We start from the raw sequence: 25,511 nt of genomic DNA, 5'->3' as shown, positions 1-25,511 counted from the left end.
CCAGTAGGCAAGTAAAAATCATTAATGTTTATTGTTGAGATTGCCATTTTTTTTTTGGCTTCGCATTTGATAGAGAATGTGCTTTCTTTGACATGAGTTTCCAAGTTCAGGTTATATAATGAAATCTTAAAAATAAACTACCCTAGCTGGAGGAAATCATGGACTTTGGATTTTCCACTGGTGCCTAAGTTGCTTTGAGGGGTAACAACTTCATATTTCCCCCTTTTGTTTCTCGTGGTTCATGAGCCTCTTCTGATCTGTCTTGTCTGTAGGTTAACTCCTTTGAGCAACTCTGCATCAACTATACAAATGAAAAACTACAACAGCTCTTCAACCACACCATGTTTATCCTGGAGCAAGAGGAATACCAGAGGGAAGGTATTGAGTGGAATTTCATTGACTTTGGCCTGGATCTGCAGCCTTGTATTGAACTGATTGAGAGGCCGGTAAGAGTTCATCCTTGTGTTCAGTACACTTATACCTCACTGTTTTTTCAGGGTTTTGGATCTTTTTTTTTGTACAGAAACAGCAAGACCGATGGTATTGCCATACACTGGGTACATGGCTTCACTCAATGGATAACCTTTCTGATGGACTTATGGGGCTGGCAGTGGTTCCTAAAACTTAAGCTTAGAGTGTCTTTGCCTAGCCTATTTGTTAAAAAGCTAATGTAAACAACTGCCTGAGTACACTAGAGATACTAACTATTAAAAGAACTTTTTACATGAAGTAGAAATTCTATTTGTACCTTCTAATTGATGAATTCATTTCTCCAGAGAATTGTTTTCTTAAAGAAGAACACATATACATATACATATATATATATATATATACATATATGTGTCTGTCTATCTATCTGTCTATATATCTAATATTTTTGTTGTTCAGTCATTTTCAGTAGTGTCTGACTTTTTGTGATCCCATTTGGGGTTTTCTTGGCAAAGATACTGGAGTGGTTTGCCATTTCCTTTTCCAGGCTATTTTACAGATGAGGAAACTGAGACTACATTTGAACTCAGGAAGATGAGTCTTCCTGACTCCAGGCCTGGCACTCTGTCCACTGTGCCATCTAGTGGCTACTACAAAGAAATACACATACACACACACGTGTATATGTATGCATCTATACATATACATGCATGCATGTAGATACATATACTTACCCACATGCATATGGGTATACATACATGTATATTGTGTATGCATATGTATATGCACACACACACACACACACACACACACACACACACACACACACACACATATATATATATATATATATACACACATATATGGTTGTGTTGGAATAGGCAGATCTGCAACTAACAGTTCCTTCTGGGTGTACATCATAGTTTTATATCTTTATGTTAGTTTCTAGCTACTGGTACAGCAGCAATAGTACTTCTCAAAATGAGCCTCCTTGTCTTGGTTACTGCCCAGGTTGCTGTATTTGCTACTATGGTTTCTCATCATCTAACCAAATCTTACTTGAGTGTGTGTCTTAGTGGATCATTGATAATTTTCTTGTGTAATTTCCTAAAACATGGTGGTCAGATTTTTTTCTCGTTGGCCTCAGTAATTCTGGGTTTGCTCCTTTCATTCATCCTCCAAATCCACCCCTTTCATCAGTATTATTTCTCAATCTTTTAAAAATATAACTATTTTATGAATTTTTTCCCCTGACTTGAGTAGCCCATCCGCCATCATGTCATTCACTACATGAAGTATATTCTCTGTAATTTCTCTGAAATTCTCTGTAATTTCTTGATAGTTTCATGTTTTCCTTACTGATTTCCATACTGTTGTGTTTCATCATCTCCTGAGAGTCTAGTTTCCCCAATGGCTGCTTGGTGGTTGTTATTTTGTTGATTCCATATATTCCTCTAATTTCTTGATTCTGTTATGCACTTAGTTGTGGCTTTAGAATTCTTTTGTGGTTTGTGATTTAGCTTTGGATTCTGTCTCAGCCCATCCTTCTTCTGATGATTGTCTTGTGGCGTATTTTTGGTGTTGTGTTAGAGTTGTTTCCGAGCTGCTTGTTTTATGGATGTTAGTTTTAAATATTCTTGTCAAGATATCTGACCAGTCTGAGGGGTTTCAGTGTTTTCATTGCTTTCAATATTACATGGAATCATGAGGAGTGACCTCTCATTCTGCCTTCTTGCCTTCTATAAGAAGTCTCTCCAGAGCCCCCTTAATGCTAGCACTTTCTCTGTTGATTATCCCCAATTTATCACATATATTATCTATAATAATTATATATCATACAATACACATTATAACATATTAGTTATACCATGTATTGCATACTATACATAACATGTATTATGTTATGTATTTTTATAATACTATTTTGTTTTTCCAATCATATGTAAACAATTTTTAACATTCATTTAAAAAAATTGAGTTCTGAATTCTCTCTATACCTCACTCCCCTACCCCCTCATTGAGAAAGCAAGCAGTTTGATATAGTTTTTGCATGTGCAGTTATGTAAAACATTTCCATAATGGTCATGTTGTGAAAGATAACACAGACAAAAAACCCCAAGAAAAATAAAGATTTAAAAAAGTATTCCTTCATCTGCATTCAGATTCCATCAGTTATTTTTCTAGAGATGGATAGCATTTTTCATCATACGTCCTTCAGAATTGTCTTAGATCATTGTGTTGCTGAGAAAGCTAAGTCATTCATAGTTGATCATCATACAACACTGCTGTTACTTTATACAGCATTCTCCTGGTTCTGCTCATTTCATTCTGCATCAGTTCAAATAAGTCTTTCCAGGTTTTTCTGAAAGCGTCCTGAGGATCTTACAGTTCAAAATGGGGAAAACAACATGCAAACAAATATATACAAAGCAAGCTACATACAGAATAAATAGGGGAAAATTAACAGAGGGAAGACGTTGAAATTAAGAACAGTTAGGGAAACTTTCCCGTAGAACGTGAGATTTTCATTGAGATTTGAAGGAAGCCAGGGAGTTCAGCAGGCAGAATAGAAGAGAGAGAGTCTTCCAATCATGAGAGACAGCCAGAGAAAATGTCCAGAGCAGAGAGAATCCCCATTGCTTAGCACAGTGCCTGGTATGTAATAGGCACATAACAAACGCTTGTTATTGACTTGATTTAAGAAGTTCTTCTTCTATAAAGTGTTTCTTTTATCACTCTGAGTCTCTGGGTCAAGAAGAATAAAACTAAACTAGAACATTAGTCTACTCTTTTGGCCTTGGTTGACCACAGAGTGCTTTGGTTCTCCTGACACTTAAGAAAGTGAAGGTGTGAGAGAATAAGAGCCATTCACATCCAGCAATTAAGGCTGGGAATGCCAAGTAAGGTCAAGTCCATTTGGAAGTTATTTCATTTTGAGCCATCACACAGCACCAAGAGAAATTACAGGGAGAAGGAAGAAAATAACAGGCAGTAGGAGAAATGCCTGTACGTTTTGAAATTAAGCAAATAATATATACATTGTCAATTCCCTCTTTCTCTGTCTTCTGCCTCTCCCTCTTTATATCCCTACCCCCCCCCCATCTCCATAGTTTGGGTACTTTTTGTTTGGTTTTGTGAATTGGCCATGACTTTGATCTGCTTTTTTTTTTTTCCAGAACAACCCTCCCGGTGTCCTGGCTCTGCTGGATGAAGAGTGCTGGTTTCCCAAAGCCACAGACAAGTCCTTTGTGGAGAAGCTAATGACAGAACAGGGCAGTCACCCCAAATTTCAGAAACCTAAGCAGCTCAAGGATAAGACTGAGTTCTCTATCATCCACTATGCTGGAAAGGTATTAATTAGTCCCCCTGTCTAAAGTCATTCCCTCCTATCTTAGGACTTTCTTAATTCCTGTGAATACCACTCTCCAATCCCCTACACAAGAACTTGCCTGGTCAAAATGGGAATGACAACCTGGGAACTAATACTGGGGGCAGGACTTTGAGAATAATTTGAGAATTGTGGGATCTTAAGACTAGAAACAAGGGGCAGCTAGGTGGCGCAGTGGATAGAGCACCAGCCCTGGATTCAGGAGGACCTGAGTTCAAATCTGGCCACAGACACACAATAACACTTACTAGCTGTGTGACCCTGGGCAAGTCACTTAACCCCATTGCCTAACCAAAAAAAAAAAAAAGACTGGAAACAACCTAGTCCATCCCCTTGCTTATAGATCAGACTGTTCTACACTCACCCGAGTAGTGCGAGCCTCAGTGTAGTTAAGAGAGTGGAAAGAACTCTGGAGCAAGGGTCATAAATCTTCTGCCAGGTAGTGCAAGGGATAGAGTGCTGGGCCCAGAGTCTGGAAGACTTGAGTTCAAATGTAGTAGCTGTGTGACCCTGGGCAAGTCACTTAACCTGTCTACCTCAATATCTTCATCTATAAAATGGGGTAGCACCTTCCTCCCAGGGTTGTTGTGAAGACAAATGAGAAAATATCTGTAAAGCACCTGGCACATAGTAGGAGCTATGTAAACATTAGCGATCATTATTATTATTATTTTATATCCAAGTCTGCCACATTCTAACTGCATGACCATGAATATATCACTAAATTTCTCTAAGCTTCAGAACTCTAAGCCTATGATCCTATGGTGACTTTCATTTTTATCTTTGTGCCCATGGTGTTTGCACTTAGTAGGCATTTAATAAACACTTGTTGATTGATTTATTAATTGATGGATTCTAGGAAGTTTTTTCTCATATTTAGTCTAAATCCCTGTTACTACAAATTAAGCCCATTATAAAATTCAGTGTCTTTCCCCCACATCTTGTCATTCAGTTTGCCAACACTGAGGAAGCCTTCCCAAGGTACTTAATTTTTTTAAGGCTATTTTTACTGCTGCTGTTTCATAAATAAAACACTCCATCCCTTGGTTCTGGGCATTTTCTCTGGCTATCCGCCATGCCTAGAATGTTCTTCCTTCTCATCTCTGCCTCCTGGCTTCCCCAACTTCCTTTACATCCCAACTAAAATCTCGTCATCTATAGGAAGCCTTTCCTAGCCTCTTTTAATTCCAGCCTCTTCCTTCTGTGATGATTTCCTATTTACCCTGTATATGGCTTGTTTGTACGTATTTGTTGGCTTATTATTTCCTCCATTAGACTATGACTTCCTTGAGACTGTCTTTTGCCTCTTTTTGTATTCCTAGCTCTTAGCAGTGCCTGCCACATAGTTGATGCTTAATAAATATTTATTGACTGACTTGTTATTTTGATTCCAGTGATAACTGATGAGTTTAGGATTACTTTTATTATAATCTCAGTGGAGATAGCCAAATAATGATCAAACCCTTGTTCTCCTTTATTAACTGAGATCAATTAATTAATTAATTAACTTCTACATGGCATTATTCTTGACAGGTTGACTACAATGCAAGTGCTTGGCTGACAAAGAATATGGACCCCCTGAATGATAATGTGACTTCTCTGCTCAATGCCTCCTCAGACAAGTTTGTGGCTGACCTATGGAAAGATGGTATGGTCCTCCTTCCTAACTATCACAGGCAGTCTTGAGAATTTGCTCACATATTCCCCATTCTCCTCCCCAAGTAGGGTTTACAGCCAGTATCTGATCCTGCCTTGCCCCATGGTCACACAGTCATACTAGGGAGATTTGAAATCCAACTCCCAGTTTGAGCTAGATGATGACCTAATGAAATGTTGTCGAAGCAATCAGCCCAGAGAATGTCCACTTAGCTGCCCCCAAACTAACCTAGGTTCAATCAATATCCTGAGGGTGGTGAAAAGTAGTAAGTAGCTTAAGGAAGCACAATTAAGAGACTAAGGGTGGTGTTTTTCTGTCTTATCCAAACCTTTAGCGCCCACAACTTTTATTTTGTTCTTCCAGACTCCACAGACCAGTGCTTATTTGCAAGGCAGTCTTATTTTAAAGTGCAATCTGAAAGAGTTTTGTGGGAGACACTGAAGACCCAGAGGAAGTTAGGTGGCACAGTGGATACAGCACTGGGCTTGGACTATGGCAGACCCTGAATTCAAATGTGGCCTTACATACTTAGAATTTGTGTGACCCTGGGCAAGTCACTTTACCCCTGTCTGCCTCAGTTTCCTCAACTGTTAAGTGGGAATAACAACAGCATCCCAAGGTTATTGTGAAGATAAAATGAAATCATATTTGTATAGTGCTTAGCAGTGTTTGGCATATAGTAGGAGCTTAATAAATGTTTGTTCCTCTTGCTCCTCCTGATCCAGATAGACTTTTGTGAATAGTGGTAAGGGCTAAGGGGATTTATTTCCATTCTTAAAGGCTAATCAGAGAGAGGCCCACTTCCTCACTACTCATAAGCTCCTTAGAAACTTCCAAGACAGGTTAATAGCAAATCTTTTACCTCTTCTATCCCACCCAACATCTATAACCTCTTGGGGCCTTGGGGCTCACAAAGAAAAGCATTTGATTTGTTCTGAGAGTAACCATGCCCATGCAAAAATAATATCTGACCTTCGCAAAATATTTTAAGGCTTGCAAAGCACTCTATATGTATTATACCATTTAAGCTTCACAACAAACCCATTAATTTGGCTTGGTAGGTACTATCATTCCCATTTTATAAATCAGGAAACCAAGGCTCAGAAACATGTGATTTATCTCCGTGGCCACACAGCTTAATAAGTTTTGGAGGCAGGATTTGAATGCAGGTCTTCTTGTCTCCAAATCCAGCTCTCCATCCACTATAGCTATTGGGAAGAGTTTCCCATTTTCCCAATTCACGGCTCCCCAAGTCAACAGGGATGACGCCTTTGTAAGAACTTTCTCACAGAAAGCTATGTGCACCATTCACAAGTCCCCTGACCCCAGCATGGCCCAATGCTCTGAATGTGGAGTAGCACTGAAAATAGGCTGTGGCCGGGGGGAGGGAGGAGGCTGTTGACACGATCCCTTTATGTGCTTGGTAGTGGATCGCATTGTGGGGCTGGACCAGATGGCCAAGATGACAGAAAGCTCCCTGCCTAGTGCTTCTAAGACGAAGAAGGGCATGTTTCGGACAGTGGGGCAGCTATACAAAGAGCAACTTGGGAAGCTAATGACTACACTGAGGAACACCACACCCAACTTTGTCCGATGTATCATCCCCAACCATGAAAAGCGGGTAAAACTTATGTCTCATCCAGCTGAATTATTTGGCTTCCCCTAGGTCCTCTCAAATGACCTTAAACTTTTAAGACCTTTCTTCAAAACCCAAGCTGAAGGATTTGGGATCTCATGTGTTCTTGAGTGGGGAAGGATGGTCCCTCTGGGGACATTGTGAGGGACTCTAATTATGCTTGGGTAAATATGGATAAGGGCTAGAAAGAAATGGTGGCAGTTATAGGGAAGAGGGAAAGATAGGGGTCATCTGACCTCAAATGACCTCAAGAGCTCTTCCACTGGTCAGTTAAGGGTGCTTCACATAGTCTCCCAAATCTAACTGGGGACTAAAGGAAGAAGTGAGAAAAAGGGGGAAATTCAATTTAATTATTTATTTAAATTTAAATTTAATTAAAAATTTAATTAAATTTTTTTTTCAGCTATAAAGAAGGACATGTAGGTCAGAGAAAGGACCAAAAGAAAGTCTATAACAACATTCTTGTCCTAACTAGGAAGCGGTTTTAATTTGTATGATGGACATATCAGCTCTCAGTAACCTCACTTCTGAGCTTGCATATGGTCCTATGTTGCTCATCACTTTCTCCTCCCCCTTATCACTTTCTACTTGCCTTCATAGTCTGGAAAACTTGATGCGTTTCTGGTGCTGGAGCAGCTTCGATGCAATGGAGTCTTGGAAGGCATCCGGATCTGTCGTCAGGGCTTCCCCAACAGGATTGTATTCCAAGAGTTCCGCCAACGGTAGGTTCTCCTGTTTCTGAACACCTTACGTTGGTAGGGATGCTTAGTCAATGGGGACTGGGTGAAAAGATGGGTCATGGTGAAACAGCCCCAAGTGACTTCTGCCATTTATTTCCAGCTATGAGATCTTGGCAGCAAATGCCATTCCTAAAGGGTTCATGGACGGGAAGCAGGCTTGTATCCTTATGGTAAGTATAGGCTTTGCCTGTACATTACGCATCTAGACCTTTGCTCCTGCAGCAGTGAACCACTCCTATATTAAGACCCTTTAAGAAGACACTTGTGGTTTTGTTCACTTCTTTGTTTGTTCTTGTTGGAAGTAAGAATGTTTTTCCTCCTCCCTCCATAGATTAAAGCACTAGAACTTGATCCCAACTTATACAGAATTGGACAAAGTAAAATCTTCTTTAGAACCGGTGTCCTAGCTCATCTAGAAGAGGAGAGAGACTTGAAGATCACAGATGTCATCATGGCATTCCAAGCAATGAGTCGGGGTTATCTGGCAAGAAAGTAAAGATGTTTTTCAATATCTCAACCTTCCCTCCTTCCCTCCACCCCTAGAATGCAACCTCATAAATGTCTTTCATTTTGAATTTCATGTTTTATATGAAGGATGACATAATAGTGGGTCATGAACTTGCAATTTAGAAAAATGGGTGCTCTCTCTACTTTGTGGGCTATGGGGGACTGGTTATGGACTCAGCTTAGATAGCTGAGTCTTTTGACCAAGAAGAAGTCTAAAAGCATTGATCAAGTGTTTATATAGTTAGCATATGCTAGGTCTGGCCAATTCCTGTATTTGGGGAGCAGAGGGAAAGACTCATGCTAGTGGATTATCAGCTGCATAGAGGGTGTGTAAGTCTGTCCCAGAGACTAGTCTTATGAAGTATACCTCTTAGCTATGTTTCCATCCCCATCCAAATGACTTCATTCCTAAAGCCCAATCAAAGATGCTAGGGCTCCTGTATCAGCCCCGTGCTGTAGAATTCATCAAGACGGTGATCATTCAAGGATGAGAGAAATCATTCACTTTGCCTCATAGCCCTCTGATGGGAAAATGGTGGGAAGGTGACTGGTCTCTACTTAGATATTCCCAGTTTACAGCCTGAAGGAGAGCAGAATTTTTCTTCTTTTAAAAAGCACACTTGTAGAGGTTGATGGTGCAATGGCAATGGCATTCTTCTGGTTAGTTGATGGTGTCCCAGAATTCAAAGCTTTGTGTTCCAAGGTCATAGCTTTGAGACAATGTGTTTTTATGGAGACCCTGCCTCCCTAGTGACCCTTGCCTAGCCCACTTCTCACTTCCTACTTATCTAAGCTAGGTTGGTGGCCAGAACCAGCTTTTTGTCTTGAAATCCCAAGCTTCTACAGAATATAAAATATGAACTATATAGAATGTCCATGATGAGTGTGGCCCATTGTTTCTATTTGATTTTAATTTTTTTCTTAATGTAAACTAAACAAAACCTGGTCCCTACTTCTAGGGTAGTTTCCATCTGAAGTCACAATTTGCAGAGACAGAGAAAAATGATGTAGTCAGCAGAATGTAGAAAAAGTATGCTGTGTAGGATATTAGAGGCCAAGGCAGAGATTGGTGTAGCTCAGATCAAGTCATTCTATTCTGAGAAAACAGATCTTTCTGGATTCTCCATTCTCAGAGATGGTCTTTCTTCAGTCTATCACTGCCTTTGTTTGCAGAGCTTTTGCCAAGAGGCAGCAGCAGCTCACTGCCATGAAAGTCATCCAGCGCAACTGTGCCGCCTACCTCAAGCTAAGGAATTGGCAGTGGTGGAGATTGTTCACCAAAGTGAGTAGGCTTCTTTCTTCCTGCCAATTTGATATCATTAAGGCTACTCCAGACCTCACCTGAATTTGGAACAGAGCTGGACCCGAGCTGTGGCCCCTTCCTTTTTTTTTCCTCCCCAGCGTGACCCCACCTTTTTATTCTCCTTTCTCCCCACCCTTAGCCTCCAATACCTCTTACAAGGCCTCCAATTTGAGATGGAGGTCATTTTTAATTGTTTTCAACCAAGCAGACACATTTAACATGATTCCAGTTCAGGGAATCCTCTCTTCATTTAGTTCCAATGCCTGGGACAGAGCCATTTAAAATAACTCCCTCATTGTACATCGTTTATCAGATACCCAACAGAAACAAAATCCTTACATGTTCTAGGTGAAACCACTGCTCCAAGTAACTCGTCAAGAAGAAGAAATGCAGGCAAAGGAAGATGAGCTCCAGAAGATCAAGGAGAAGCAACAGAAAGCAGAGAGTGAACTCAAGGAGCTAGAACAGAAGCACACCCAGGTACCACCAAAAGCTTTCAAAAATCCAAAGCAGGGGCAGCTAGGTGGCACAGTGGATAGAGCACCGGCCCTGAAGTCAGGAGGACCTGAGTTCAAATTTGACCTCAGACCAAACACTTGACACTTACTAGCTGTGTGACCCTGGGCAAGTCACTTAACCCCAATCACCTAAAAAAAAAAATCCAAAGCAAAGGCATATCTCAGAATAGGTTGGGATACCTGGAGGAAAAGGGCCAGGGCATGGGATAGCCATTCATCTATGGTAAAGTCAGTGCTCATTGGTGAGAGGGCAGAGGGAATGGAGAGCCTGTGCCATAACCTTGGGAACCCTTTTTAATTTGCCCAGTTGTCCGAGGAGAAGAACCTCCTTCAGGAACAGCTTCAAGCTGAGACTGAACTGTATGCAGAAGCAGAGGAGATGCGGGTGCGACTGGCGGCCAAGAAGCAGGAACTGGAGGAGATCCTGCATGAGATGGAGGCCCGGCTGGAGGAAGAGGAGGACAGGGGCCAGCAGCTGCAGGCCGAGAAGAAGAAGATGGCACAGCAGATGCTAGTAAGGGTGCAGCAGAAAGATGGCTCAATTTAGAGTTTCTGGACCTGAGTTTGAATTCCAGACACTTAGTCTCTCTAGTTCTCAGTTTCCCCAGCTATAAAATAATAGGGTTGGGCTAAATGACTTCTAAGGTCCCTTCCAACTCTAGATCAACATGGTAGAGTGTAGTAAGCAATGGATTTTGGAATCATGGGACCAGAGTTCAAATCCTACTTCTACTACTTATGACTTATGTGATTTGGGACAAGTCACATAAACCCTCTGGCTCTCAGATTTCTTGTTTATAAAACGAGAGGGTTGAACTGAATGATCCGTAAGGTCCCTTCCTGTTCTAAAAGTATGAATCTATGACTGTGATCCTATAGTATAAAACACGTTTCTTATGAGAGAAGTGAGAGAGAGGAGAGAAAAGAAACAGAGTGGGAGAGAGGAGTGAAAAAGGGAGGGGAGAGACAGCAAGAGAGGAGTGGGTAGGAAGGGAAGGAAAAGAGAAAAAGAAAGAGAAAGGAAATAGAAAAAGTGAGAAAAGGAGGGGGACAGAGGGTAAAAGAGGAGAGAAAAGTGAGAGAAAGAAGGAAAGAGGGAGGAAAAACGAGAGAAAAAAGAGATAGGGGAAGTGACGAATGAGAGAGGGAAGGGAGAGAGAGACAGAGATAGAAAGAATGAAAGATGCCATCACAGATTCTGGTAGAATGTAGGTTCCTTGCAAGTTGCTTTATTTTTTCTTTTTACTCTTACAACCTATCACAGAGCTTTGCACATAGACACTTAAGACAGGTGCGGTGTTGAATTGAATCAAAGCCTATACACTCCATGTAGAATTTTCAGCAGCAATACCTTCTTGGTTCTAACCAAAGAGGTCCTAGAGCCCCTGGGAGCTCTTCTGATCCTGCCAGACCCTCCAAAAGGCATCTGTGAGATCTATACTGGGATTAGTAATTGTTGCCCTTGTAGGCTACTGCCCACTGGAAGTTTTTATATGCTATTGTAATGCACTCTGCATGGCTCAGTGGATAGAGTGCTGGCCTAGAGTCAGAAAGATCCATCTTCCTGAGTTCAAATCCGGCCTCAGACACTCACTAGCTGTGAGACCCTGAGCAAGTCACTTAACCCTGTTTGCCTCAGTTTCCTCATCTGTAAAATGAGGACACACTGGAGAAGGAAATGGCAAATCACTCCAGTATCTTTGCCAAGAAAACCCAAATGAGGTCATGAAGAGTCAAAAAACAACTGAAAATGACTGAACAACAATGCATTCATCTTTGATTTGTCATAAAAAAAAAGCTACATGCCATAGAAAGTCAAGTTTCTGGTATTGAAACTATAGACATTTATAAAAAGTAATGGGCAGGGGGGGGAAGTGTCCCTTGTTGCATCTTCATAATACCCTAGGGAGACTTTTTGCCTTGTCTACCCTTAGTACTGGCTCTAGATCCACCCCCCCTTTCTTGCTTACCTCAGAACTCCCTAATTCTCTCTACTTCAGGAAAGCCTAGGCTCTAGTCCCTTAATGGTTGAACAATCTTAGACCAATCATTTTTCCTTTCTGGGCCTCAGTTTCTCCTATGTAAATATAGCACGTTGGTCTTCTATACCTCTTTCCAGCTATACTGCTTTCAGATGATCAGTCAGTTAACAGGTGTTTATTAAGCACTTACTATGTGCCAGGCACTATGCCAAGTGCTGGCATCTCACAGTACTTGGGCAAAAACAACCCCTGCCCTCTGTCAGCTCACGTTTTAGTGAGCGGGACAACATGGAAATGATTAGGTATTTATAAGATGTACACAGAATAGATGGAAGAATCTAAAGGGGAAGGCACTACCAGCAGGGGGAAGAAAGCTGTATTTAAAATGAGCTTTGGGGCAGCTAGGTGGCACAGTGGATAGAGCACTGGCCCTGAAGTCAGGAGGACCTGAGTTCAAATCCGGCCTCAGACCAAACACTTGACACTTACTAGCTGTGTGGCCCTGGGCAAGTCACTTAACCCCAGTTGCCTAAAAAAAAAAAATTAAAACCAAAATGAGCTTTGGAGGAAGCTATGGAAGCTTAAGAGGTAGTGGTAAGAAGGCATAGTATCTAAGTCCTGGAAGACAGCCAGTGCTAAGACATGGCGCTGGGGGATGGAGTGTGCTGTGGGTAGAACAGCAAAGAAGCAAGTGTTAACCAGTGTGGAGTAAGGTACAGGAGGCCTGGAAAGGGAAGAAGTGGCCAGCTTTGTAGAAGGGGTTCTAGGCTTAGTGAATTTTGGGCCATTGATATTCTGAGATTCTTTGACTGTGATTATTTATTTGCCCCCAACAAAGGACCTTGAGGAACAGCTAGAGGAAGAAGAAGCCGCAAGGCAAAAATTACAGCTTGAGAAAGTCACAGCCGAGGCGAAAATCAAGAAAATGGAGGATGACATCCTGGTCATGGATGATCAAAACAACAAATTAACTAAAGTGAGTGGATTAAGTTTATCGGCTTAAGAAGTTCAGGGTTACTGACGTAGACCTGAAATGTTTTCTCTTTCCTCCAAGATGTGGCTAGATTATTCCAGGAATTTTAAATACCTCCGTTTCAGGCCTTTTAAAACTATATAAGACCTACTTTAAAACATTTTATTGATATCTTTTTTGCTGGTTTTAAATTTTTCATGTCTCGTTTACATGTATGAGTTCGGGGTGGGGGAGGAAAGGAGAGAGAGACAGAGAGAGAGAGAGAGAGAGAGAGAGAGAGAGAGAGAGAGAGAGAGAGAGAGAGAGAGAGAGAATATGAGCGAGCTCTTTAGCACTCTGAGGACTTGGCTCATTCTCCTTAACTATATTAAAATTATGGTGATCTCATCCTCATCCTAGATTACTGTTGCCTGGAATATATTCTGTCTCTTAGTTGCTACCTGGAAACTCCTGCAATGCTTTTTTTCCAATAAGCAAACAATATTTCTTGTTTTCACAAAAGGAAAGAAAACTCCTCGAAGAAAGGATAAGTGATCTAACAACAAATCTGGCAGAAGAGGAGGAAAAAGCAAAGAACCTTACAAAGCTGAAGAACAAACATGAATCTATGATTTCAGAACTGGAAGGTAAATGCACTAGCCAGAGGGGCTTACAACTGAATTATTTTTTTTTCTTCGTTTTTTGGTGAGGCAGTCAGGGTTAAGTGACTTGCCCAGAGTCACACAGCTAGTACCCATCAAGTGTCTGAGGTCACATTTGAACTCAGGTCCTCTTATTTCCAAGGCCGGAACTCTATTCACTGCACCACCTAGCTGCCCCATCTGAATTTATTTAAAAAAAAAAACCAACACATGGAAATTAGAAAAGGAAACGAGAATGTTAGATTGGAGCTATGTTTTAAGAGAATCAGTCATGATCTGCCCTGTGCCAAAAGTATGATGAAGGATAAGTAGAGCCCTCAACAGAAGGAGGGAAGTTAGTACAAAATAGTCTCTATTAATAATTTATTAATAATTAGAAGAAGCTGGTAGCATAGTGGATAGAGCACTGTCTGAAATCAAGGAGACCTGAATGCAAATCCAGCTTCAGACACTTAGTAGCTGTGTGACCCTAGGCAAATCACTTAGCCTCTATTTAGCCCAGTTCTTCAAATGTAAGATGAGGATAATAATAGCACCTATTTCCCAGGGTTGTAGTGAGTACCAGATGAAATAATAATTATAAAGTACCTAGCCCAGTGGCTGATGTGGTAAGTGCCATGTAAATGCTATCATTATTATTATTTCCTCCACTGCAAAATGAGAATGATAATAGCACCTACCTCCCAGGGTTGTTCTAAGGATTAAATGAGGTAATATTTGTAAAAGGCATTTGGCCCAGTGACTGACACATAGTAGGTGCTATGGAAATGCTTATTCCCCAGGCAACTAGGTTGCACAGTAGATAGAGCACCGGCCCTGAAGTCAGGAGGACCTGAGTTCAAATCTGGCCTCAGACCAACCATTTGACACTTACTAGCTGTGTGACCCTGGGCAAGTCACTTAACCCCAATTGCCCCCCCCAAAAAAACAGAGAGAGAGAGAGAGAGAGAGAGAGAGAGAGAGAGAGAGAGAGAGAGAGAGAGAGAGAGAGAGAGAGAGAGAGAGAGAAATGCTTATTTCCTTTCCCTTTCCCCTAATGACCTAAGGTATAGGGATATAGGAGGAGAATCTTGAATAGAAATAATATACCCAGTGGTGTAGTGATAAATGTTTAACAATTGCTCTCCTAAAAATGTGTGTGTGCACGTGCTTGATACACTTTTAAGTTTAATCTGCATTGTTTACATTTTCTCCATCACTTTCTTAGTTCAGATGATCAACAAAACACTGAATCAAGCCCCAATTTATAGCTGGCCAATTTGTAAACGTGTAAATGCTCACAATGAAAATTTAACAATTGGATCTTGCTAGCCAGTTCAAGCTGGCTCTAGCACACCCCTGGATTCCCCCCCCCCGCCCAAAGTAGCTGTGAGGGAAATGCTTTGTACCCAACAAACTAATATATTAACATGAGGTTTTCTTCTTATTATTTATTTTGCATGCATCAAAGTTATTTGGACAGTGGGAATTATTAGGTATCATTTTCCTGATTATCTCAATTTTAAGCGCACTCAGCAGAGGTTGTCTTATCTTTTAAAAATAGTGTTATTGTTTCCTTTTGTTTTCATTACCATAGCATGACTCTTTAACCCTGCTTCTGTTCACCACTGAACTATTTCTTGTAACAACCAAAAATTTAAGCCAAGCCTGCGGACACAGACACCATGTCCGAAAGCATGTTGTGTTTTCTACATCTCTAGATCTCGCCTCTCTCAGGGACTCAGGTTATTTCTTACAATTTATCATAGTTCAGCTGACTTCTGCCATCATGGTTTACGTGCTTGTCATCACTGTGTCTGTGGTTCTCTTGATTCCGACTTCTTCGCTTAGTAACCAAGCTCAGAGGCTCATTCCCCCAAGCATCCCTCGAGCTGTTTTCTTCCATTTCAAGAGATGCTTACCTTTTTCTTAGTACGTCTAAAGAAGGAAGAGAAGAGTAGACAGGAGCTGGAGAAAATGAAGAGGAAGCTAGATGGAGAAGCGAGTGACTTACATGAACAGATTGCTGACCTCCAGGCCCAGATTGCTGAGCTGAAAATGCAGCTGGCCAAGAAAGAAGAGGAACTCCAAGCAGCTCTGGCCAGGTAAGTGGGACTGACTCTCTCTGCTTGCCAGGTAGCCGAGGTGGAATTTTAGAATTTTAGAATACCTTTGGGGGAGGTCGATACTTTAGGGTGTCCCAAAAGTCTTAGTGTGTTTTTCAGCCAGCGAAATGCACCTTGCCCTTTCTTTCTTCCAAACCTTGTTCTCAAATGCAATTTCCTCTATCTGGAATCTTCCAATGCCTTCTCTTCACTCCCAAACCACCTCCTTCCATGAAATCCTATCTATCCTTTAAGACCTAGTTTAAATATCCTTTCCTCCCTGAAACCATTTTTGTTCAACCCAACCAGAACCTCTGAGTTCCCATAGCCCTTTGTACCGTTCATGTGGTACTTACTACATACTGCTTTATGTTAATAGTTATTTGTGTACATAGTTTACCCTAACAAAGCTTAAAACTGCACTAAGATTTTTGGGACACTCCATAATCCCTCCCCAACCCCCTCCCCCCGCCCCAGTAAAATCAATCATAAAACACCAAGCTGCAGATTTCATTAGGTATGGTCACACAGTGAATAGAGCACTGAACCTGGAGTTAGGAAGACCTAAGTTCAGATCTGGCCTCATACATTTATTAGCCTGTGTGACTCTGAGCAAGTCTCTTAATCTCTGTCTACCTCAGTTTCCTCATCTATAACACAGGGATAACAAGAGCATCTACCTCATAGTGTTTGTTGTGAGGACAAAATGAGATACATTATGTAAAGTGCTCTGTAAACCTAAAAGCCCTATAGGTATTGTTGTTGTTATTTCCAGGCTTTCTCAAACTCCCATGAGTTATTTCCTGGGCTTTCTTCTCTTCTCTTTCTATGCTGCCCACCCCCTCAGTGATCTTATCCCCCCACAATTTTAAATGGGAAGTTTTTGTGACAGACTGACTGCTAAATCTGTCTCTCCAACCCTGACTTCCCCACCAAGGTCCAGGCCCACAATTCCAACTGCTTGTTCACCATTTTCTTTTTTTCCTCATTTGAAAAAAATTAATGTCTTTGTTTTTAATGTAACTTTCATTTTCAGCTAGATCCCTACACTTCTACCCAGTGAATCACTGTTTGTAATAGAATTGAAAAGAAATAGGTGGAGGTGGGGGATGGCGAAGCAGTTTTAGCAAAAGTAACATGTTGACCAAGTCGGATACTATTTTCAATGTTCCACACACCTGTGGTTCCTACCTCTGCAAAGAAGGAAGAGCAGTATTTTCTGATCTCTTCTGTAGGGCCAAACTTGGTCCTTATAATTATGCCATGCTGGACATGTTTAGATGTTGTGTGCCATTAATATCTCAAACTGAACATACCCCAGACTGGATTTATTTTTCTCCTCCTCTCACCACTTCTTCCTCTTTTTTCCCCTTATTTTTGCCAATGATACCAATATTCTTCTCAGTTTTGAAGCTTCAGCTAGCTTTGTTTCCTCTTCTTGTACATTGTCACTAGCTGCCTCCCCTCCCCCACCCCCCACACCTGTCACTGAACTCTGTTCATTCCTTCTGCAAAATATCTTACAGGGAAGGAACCATTCCCACTAGCATGATCAGCCTTACTGACACCCTTTCAACTTCATACCTGGACTATGGCTTTTACTCTCTTAACTACTATCTCCTTCCCTTCCAGTCTATCCTAAAAACCACTTCCAGATTGATCTATCTAAATACCATAGTGATTCCCTAGCTTTAAAACCTTTGATATCTCCTTACTGGCTACCAAATGAAGTTCAAACTCCTTGAAAATCTTCCAGAGCCTGGCTCTAACAAATTACCAGCTTTATCCCCTATTATTTTCCTACATAAATTCTATCTTAACTCCAGTGAAACTGGACTACTTATCTTTTTCAGAATGTGCCTTGCCCTTTCCTGCTTCCAAACCTAGCCTCACTCCTCCAATACCTTCTCTTCACTCCCAGATCACCTCCTTCCATTGAAATCTTATCCATCCTTTAAGACCTAGTCTAAATATCCTTTCCTCCTTGAAGCTATTTCTGTTCAACTCAACTGGAAGTGATCCTTACCTCCTCTGAGTTTATATAACTCTTTGTACCATTCATGTGGTACTTATTACATACTGCTTTGTGTTAATAGTTATTTATGTACATAGTTTATTTTCCTACTTGACTGTAAGCTCCTTCTAGGCTTCTGAGGGCAGGAACCAGACCTTAGGCAATTTTTTTGTATTGCCCATAGGTGATCTGTAATTGTTGAATAAATTAATTTGGTGCCAGTAAAGGACTAGAAGAAGGGCGATATAGTGGAGAGATGGTTGGTTTTGGAATTAGGAAAACTGAGGTTCAAGTCTTGCTTCTGAGACATACTAGCAGGGGCAAATTGCTTAACTTCTCACTGCCTCAGACAACTCCTTTAAGACTATGAAGTTACATGTGAGATACTAATATGGATCACTAAGGAAATTTCCCCATTAAGACTCAGTGAAATCACAGGTCAGGATCAAACCCCTCTACCGCCCTCCACTCCTCATCTCCCTGCCACACACTTCTTTTTAATTCTGTTACAAACAGTGATTCACTGGGTAGAAGAAGGGCAGGGATCTAGCTGAAAATGAAAGTTACATTAAAAACCAAACCCAAATTAGTAGGACTGGAATGGTACAATGGGTTGTCTCACTTTTCTTCAACCCGCTTTCTCTCAGGCTCTGGGACTTGTGTCTATGACAATAGGAGGGTGCAGGAGGAACACTGCTGATATCAGGGGGAATGAGAGCATCTGCTCCTAGAAAAGAGTTTCTTGTAGCATCATCATAGAGATAGGGTATAAGCAAGCCCTTTGGTATAGGCCATGATGACTTCCTTCTCACAGGCTCGATGATGAAATTGCTCAGAAAAACAATGCCTTGAAGAAGATAAGAGAGTTGGAGGGCCATATCTCCGACCTCCAAGAAGATTTGGACTCAGAAAGGGCAGCAAGGAATAAGGCGGAGAAACAGAAAAGAGACCTGGGGGAAGAGCTGGAGGCATTGAAGACAGAGCTAGAGGACACCCTGGACACCACGGCCACACAGCAGGAACTCAGGTACAGAAATCTGTCATCTGTTCCATGTCCCAGGGAATCAACAGCCCCTCAAATTCCCACCCACACCCTCTCCCATAATAGCCACTTGGGCCTTTTTAAAAAAAAAATAAAGGTTTTTTTTACTTAGATAGTGGTATTTAAAATTCAATTCCCAGCTATCTACATGAATGGAGAGGGAGACCAGTAATGTAGCTAAAATAACAAAGGACAATGGTTACCCCAACCACCTCAATAGTGAGTTGGGTTGGGTTTGGTGGCCTTGCATCCCATAGTTTATGGTGAATGCCTGCCTTCTGGATTATGTTTTGGTTAGGTTGATGTTAAAATTATTTCATCTTTCCAGTACACACACACACACACACACACACACACACACGTGCACGCAAACACAAGACCACAAAGGGAAGCTGGTTTGAGATTACAGACTGGTCATCATGGATAATCCATCAGGTAGGAACCAGCACATCCCTCTCCATGCTCTTCATTCCCCTCTCCCGGTTCAAACAGCTCTCATGTTTTTGTTCCTATTCAGAGCCAAGCGGGAACAAGAAGTGACAGTCTTGAAGAAGGCTCTTGATGAGGAGACCCGGACTCATGAAGCCCAGGTCCAAGAGATGAGACAGAAACACACGCAGGCCGTGGAAGAGCTCACAGAGCAACTGGAGCAGTTCAAGAGGGTAAACCCAGCATGCCATGGGAGTTTCAGGAAGGAAGGCAGCGTAGTAGGGTGGGAATGAACCCTTTCCAAGTCCCTTACTCTTATTTCATTTGGTCTGCAAACAACAGCTCTGTGTGGTGGGGAGATAGCTAAGCGGAGATGAATTATTTGCCCTCCTTTTATTTGACAGAAATCATAATAATAGCTAATATTTATACAAAGTTTGCAGAGCCCTTTATAATGTATTATCTCATTTGATCCTCATGTATCCCATTTACCTATTTATCCCCTTTTAACAGATGATGAAACTGAGGGGGTGAGAAAGGCTAAATGACTTGCCCAGAGTCACATAGCTATTAAGTTCATGAGGTAGGATAAATTTTTTTTTTTTGGTGAGGCAGTTGGGATTAAATGACTTGCCCAGGGCCACACAGCTAGTAAATGTCAAGTGTCTGAGGTCAGTTTTGAACTCAGGTCCTCCTGACTCCAAGGGCTCTATCCACTATGCCACCTAGCTGCCCCTACCATTTTTTTTTTTGCTTTTTTTTTGGTGAGGCAATTGGGGTTAATATGAGGTAGGATTTGAATTTGGATCTTTCTCACTCTGAAAATAGGGTTCTATCTTTGACATTGTCCATCATCATCATAATCATAACGAGAGCTATCATTTATATAGAGCCTACTATGTGCCAGGCACTGTGTTTTACAAATATTATCTCATTTGATCCTCACAATGACTCTGCAAGGTGGGTGATGTTATTATCCCCCACCTTACTGATGAGGAAACTGAGGCAGAACAGAAGTGACTTGCCCAGGATCACACGGGCCACATATGAATTCAGGTCTTCCTGACGCCAGGCCCATTACTCTATCCACTGTGCGGCCTAGATGCCTGAGAGAAGGTCCGAGGCACACAGAGGCTAAAGATAATAATACCTCAGAGTCCTAGGGCTCTTTAAAGTTCTCTCAGTATTTTCCCATACATTCTTTTACATGATCCTCAGAACAGCCCTGTGAAGTAAACAGAGCAGGTATCGCTACCTCTGAGATTAGTAATTACCCTTGGAGAGGTTAGTTGATTTGTCCAAGTCACACTGCAGAGCTGAGATTTGAATCCAGGCCTTTGAATGTCAAGTTCAGATATCTCTCTTATAACATGGCTGTGTCTCTTTAGTGGCTGTGCCATCATACCCCTAGTTAGTGACAGAACAAGGATTAGAACCCAGATTCCATCCTGAGAGGTGGGTGTGATTTAGTGGAGTGACCTTGGAATTAGGAAGATCTGAGTTGGAGATCCACCTCAGACTCTAGATGTGTGATCCTGGTTAAGTTAGCCTCAGTTTCCTCATCTGTAACAATCACACCTATGTTACAGGGTTGTGATGCTCAGATAAAATAATATATTTAAAGGATTTTGCAAACCTTGCAAACTATGTAAACACAAATTACTATTATTCCTAGACTCCTAGCTCAGGGCTCTTTTCATCATCTCTTCCTTCCCCATCCCCAGCAATTTAATTTTTACCTTTCTTATGGTTCTTTCCATAATCTAGTCTGTACTAGACAGAATGGTAGAGAAGAATTATTCTTCCCCTTTTATTTTATTAAAAAAAAAAAGAAATTGAGGCCTACAAGGCTGTGCTTGTAGCTGTCCTTTATCTGTGTACTTGTCTTAGTCTCCTATTAGGTTATAAACACTTAGAAGGCAGGGTCCATGTTTTTACTCATCTCTTTACTCACCCACCACAAACACATGCAGTATGTGCTCCATAAATATTGAATTCAATTAGACTCTGTTGCTTCCTTAGGCAGCATTTACATCCTTTGGTCTCAGCCACTATTACTGGGTTAGCTATCATCGTTTTTCCTCTTCTTCTCTTGGGACAGGCTAAGGCCAACTTGGACAAGAATAAGCAGACTCTGGAGAAGGACAATGCAGACCTGGCCAAAGAGCTGAGGTCTTTGAACCAGGCAAAACAAGAGGTGGAACACAAGAAGAAGAAATTGGAGGCGCAGGTGCAGGACCTCCAGTCCAAGTGCAGCGATGGGGAGCGGGTTCGGGCAGAGCTCAATGACAAAGTCCACAAGCTGCAGGTGAGTTCGGGAGCCCAACTCAGTGGAGGGGCAGAGATATCTAGGGACTAGAGAGACAGGTAGGGTCCCAGCAGTGGCTTCTTTAACTTCCTCAGCTTTCTGAAATGGCTGAAATCTTGGGGTTGGCAAAGACCTTCTGAGTTTTAACTAGTCATAAAAATTACATCATCATCATCATCATCATCATCATAGCAATAAGAGCTAACATTTATATAGTGCCTACTATATGCCAGGCACTGTGCTAAATGCCTTATGAATATTATTTCATGGGATCCTTACCCTGGGAGGGAGGTGCTATTATTATCCCCATTTTACAGATGAGGAAACTGAGGTAATAATAATAGTAGCTAATATGTGCTAGACACTGTGCTAAATACTTCATGATTATTATTTCTTCTGATCCTCACAAGGTAGGTGCTATTATAATCCTCATTTTAGAATTGAGGAAACGGAGGTCATAATAATAATATATAGTGACTATTGTGTGCCTGGAACTATGCTAAGCACCTTAAGAATATTATCTAATTGGTTCTTCATTATAACCTTAGGAGATAGGTGCTATTGTAATCCCTGCTGGGGGATTATAAAACTCCCATTTTACAGTTGAGGAAATTGAGGTAATAATAAATAGCTGATATTTATATAGTGCTTACTATGTGTCACACCTTATTATATAATATATAATAATAAAATAATATAAAATATATTATCATATCTCAATGAATCCTCACAACAATCCTGGGAGGTAGATGCTATTATTATCCTTATCTGAGGAAACTGAGGCAGAGGTAAAGTGACTTGCCCAGGGTTACACCACTAGTAAGGGTCTGAGGCTGGATTTAAATTCAGGTCTTCCTGACTCTAGGCTCAGTGCCCTATCTACCACACTAGCTAGCATCACATCATCTTAGAGCTGGCAAGGAACTTCTGAAGTCATCTAGGACAGCTCCTTCCTCATCAGGAATTCCTTGTACACTATTCTAACTGGTCAGCTAGCATCTGCTTCAAGACTTTCAGTGCTAGAGAACTCACTGTCTCCTCTGGGAGCTTTTTGCACTTTTGGACAGCTCTAATTGTTAGGATATTTTTCCTAACAATAAGCCTATATCGACTTCTCTGAAACTTCTGTGTTGCTTCCAGTTCTGCTTTATGACTCTTCAAATATTTGAAGATAGCTATTGTACCTCATCCCCAACCCTTCAAACCTTCACTCCTCAAGATAAAGTATCCCCAGTTCCTTCAACCAATCCTATGCAATAACTGGAAATCCCTTCGTTCTACTATTTGCTTTCCTTTGAACATGTTCCAACTTATCAATTATCTGTCCTGAAATATGGCAGCCAGAACTGTACAGGCTCCTCCAAGTATGATCTGACCAGGGCAGAATGCAGTGGGTCTATAATTTCCCTTATTCTGTAATCTGTCTTATTATCAGTGCATCCTAACATCACATTAGATTTGACTGCTCTATCATTCTGTTGACTTATATTGAGCATGCAGTCCCGTGAAACCCCCATGCCCCTTTCATTTGAATTGTTGTCTAATGTCCTCCCAGTTCTATACTTGTGCATTCTCTGCTTCTGTCTTATCCAACTCTGCACTTAGCTCATAATGGGACAATGGATTTTTTTTTTCTTTCAATTCTTAGATCTTTCCCTCAGCCTCCTAAAATAGCCCATCCTGAAATTTCACAGCTGTCCCAGAAAGTTCTTTACAGCGAACCTCAGTCTCCGCTATGGCAAAATCAGCCAATTTCCTTTAGTTTGGTATCTTGGTGGAAATGAACAATGTGTTACCACCCATTTCATAGACCATTACTGCATTTCCCCTTCATCCTTCTCTTCTTAGGAATTTGACTCATTTGCACTGATTTAACTGTTCTATGAATAGTGAAGTATAGAAAAACTTCTTATTACTATTTTATTTGTTCGAGATAGGGGAGGGATGTTTTTCCCTCTGTGCTTTGCAGACTAAGTGTTCTGTAGAGGATTGATTTTATCATCATAATAAAAGCAAATCCTTATCTGGGTACACACTCTATTAACTTAAACTCTCTGTGCAAATATGAATGAGATGGATTCCAGGGAGGGGATTAAAATGTTTTATCTTGGAACTACAAAAATCTAGAACAGCAGAGATCTTGAATACAGTTTTCTCTACGGTGAGAAAAAGGAAATTTATGATGGGTTAGGGTCCGAAGGATGGGTATAAAGCACTACCTTCCCTATCTTGAGGTACCGCCAAATAGATGGAGAAATAAGTATGGGAATAGGGAACTGCAAACTCCTTCTAGTAAGCATACTTCCAAAGGGAAGGGCATGTCTTTCTTCCTATGGTAAATGTCCAATCTGTGACCATCTTATGGAAATGGAAAGGATCAGACACAGAGTCTTCTTCGTAAGGTGCTTAAGGCCAACTTATCACAGTAATTCAGAATTGAGAGAAACCTCAAAGGCATATACATCTGTGCCTGAAAAAAAGAATCCTCTTTATAACATACCGAGTAAGAGGTCATCTAGCTTTTGTAAAGGTGAACCCACCATCACTCAAATCAGCCCTTTTTATTTTTGTATATCTTTAATTTTGCTGGACTCCTCTGGTTAGAGGAGGTTCTGTAAGTCCCAATCAATATAGGCTTGCTCTGCAATTGAGTCTTAGATGAGACTAGAGATCCCAGATAATAATTCAGTATTTGATCCCAAGATGTAACAGATTTTAGCTTTTCCATCCAATAGAGTGTTATTTTGTGTATGGGCAGGGAGGGTTGTCAACTGAATCAATCAATGAACCCTTCTCCTTTTACATGTAATTGAACCTTAGAATGAAGTGGAGAGTGTCACTGGGATGCTGAATGAGGCAGAGGGGAAAGCCATCAAATTGGCCAAAGACGTTGCATCCCTAGGATCCCAGCTTCAGGACACTCAAGTAAGTATCATGCCTTCCCATCTAGGAAATGGGACCAAGGCTGAGACACAAATGCTCATGGTAAGGAAACCTGGTGTGTTCTTTTCACAGGAGCTGCTCCAAGAAGAAACACGGCAGAAGTTGAATGTGTCTACAAAACTTCGCCAGCTGGAGGATGAGAGGAATAGCCTTCAAGACCAACTGGATGAGGAAATGGAAGCCAAGCAAAACCTGGAGCGGCACATCTCAACTCTTAACATACAGGTATTGTCTTGATCCCAGTCCAGGGACAGGCAGGATTTGGAAAGAGGCAGAAGAGTTTGTTCTAAGAATCTATGCTATATCCATGACCCAGCTCAGTTCATGAGCCTGAATTCTTATTAGATCTTTAGGTCTAGAGGACCCTAAAGTGTGGACCATGGAGAACTTATACCACGTTGTTTAGTTCATTGGGTTAATTATTAGCCACTCCATTCTCCCTACCGGCTGGATGTCTTCAAGAAGAAGAGAAATCTTGGTTTACTTCATTTTACAAGGATGGGACACAAGGTGGGCTCATTTCAGGGAACTGAGCAGCACACGATAACACGCTCTTCTTCTTACCTGAATTTTTTCTTATTTCAGCTCTCTGATTCAAAGAAGAAACTGCAAGATTTTGCTAGCACCGTGGAGGGCCTTGAAGAGGGCAAGAAGAAGCTCCAGAAAGAAATTGAAGGCCTCACCCAGCAGTACGAGGAGAAGGCAGCATCTTATGACAAACTGGAAAAGACTAAAAATAGGCTTCAGCAGGAGCTGGATGACCTGGTGGTGGACTTGGACAACCAGCGCCAACTGGTGTCCAATTTGGAAAAGAAGCAAAAGAAGTTTGACCAGGTAGAATCTACTCTTATGGTCTCTTTCCTGTGGTGGTTCACATAAGAAATGGTCAAGTGAGTCAAGTTGGCATTTGAAGTTCC

At 41.3% G+C, this 25,511-nt stretch overlaps 1 protein-coding gene across 3 annotated transcripts in view; it reads left to right on the top strand.

The window, feature by feature from the left end:
• MYH11 (myosin heavy chain 11) overlaps nt 1-25,511 on the top strand; it is a 123,287-nt gene that overhangs the window by 77,146 nt on the left and 20,630 nt on the right. For all 3 annotated transcript variants that reach the window (XM_021001832.2, XM_021001830.2, XM_021001833.2), the window contains 19 exons: nt 273-446; nt 3,606-3,779; nt 5,351-5,465; nt 6,902-7,095; nt 7,711-7,832; nt 7,951-8,020; nt 8,182-8,342; nt 9,531-9,639; nt 10,009-10,140; nt 10,486-10,692; nt 12,999-13,136; nt 13,636-13,759; nt 15,687-15,858; nt 18,687-18,899; nt 19,432-19,576; nt 21,445-21,651; nt 24,472-24,576; nt 24,667-24,819; nt 25,180-25,428. In XM_021001832.2, coding sequence (XP_020857491.1) covers nt 273-446; nt 3,606-3,779; nt 5,351-5,465; nt 6,902-7,095; nt 7,711-7,832; nt 7,951-8,020; nt 8,182-8,342; nt 9,531-9,639; nt 10,009-10,140; nt 10,486-10,692; nt 12,999-13,136; nt 13,636-13,759; nt 15,687-15,858; nt 18,687-18,899; nt 19,432-19,576; nt 21,445-21,651; nt 24,472-24,576; nt 24,667-24,819; nt 25,180-25,428 — 2,964 coding nt within the window. The remainder of the gene's footprint in view (nt 1-272; nt 447-3,605; nt 3,780-5,350; nt 5,466-6,901; nt 7,096-7,710; nt 7,833-7,950; nt 8,021-8,181; nt 8,343-9,530; nt 9,640-10,008; nt 10,141-10,485; nt 10,693-12,998; nt 13,137-13,635; nt 13,760-15,686; nt 15,859-18,686; nt 18,900-19,431; nt 19,577-21,444; nt 21,652-24,471; nt 24,577-24,666; nt 24,820-25,179; nt 25,429-25,511) is intronic.

The sequence above is a fragment of the Phascolarctos cinereus genome, unplaced genomic scaffold (assembly GCF_003287225.1).
Source record: "Phascolarctos cinereus isolate Bilbo 61053 unplaced genomic scaffold, phaCin_HiC Scaffold_4;HRSCAF=312, whole genome shotgun sequence".
NCBI lineage: Eukaryota > Metazoa > Chordata > Mammalia > Diprotodontia > Phascolarctidae > Phascolarctos > Phascolarctos cinereus.
This window is presented reverse-complemented; position numbering and strand designations above follow the sequence as displayed.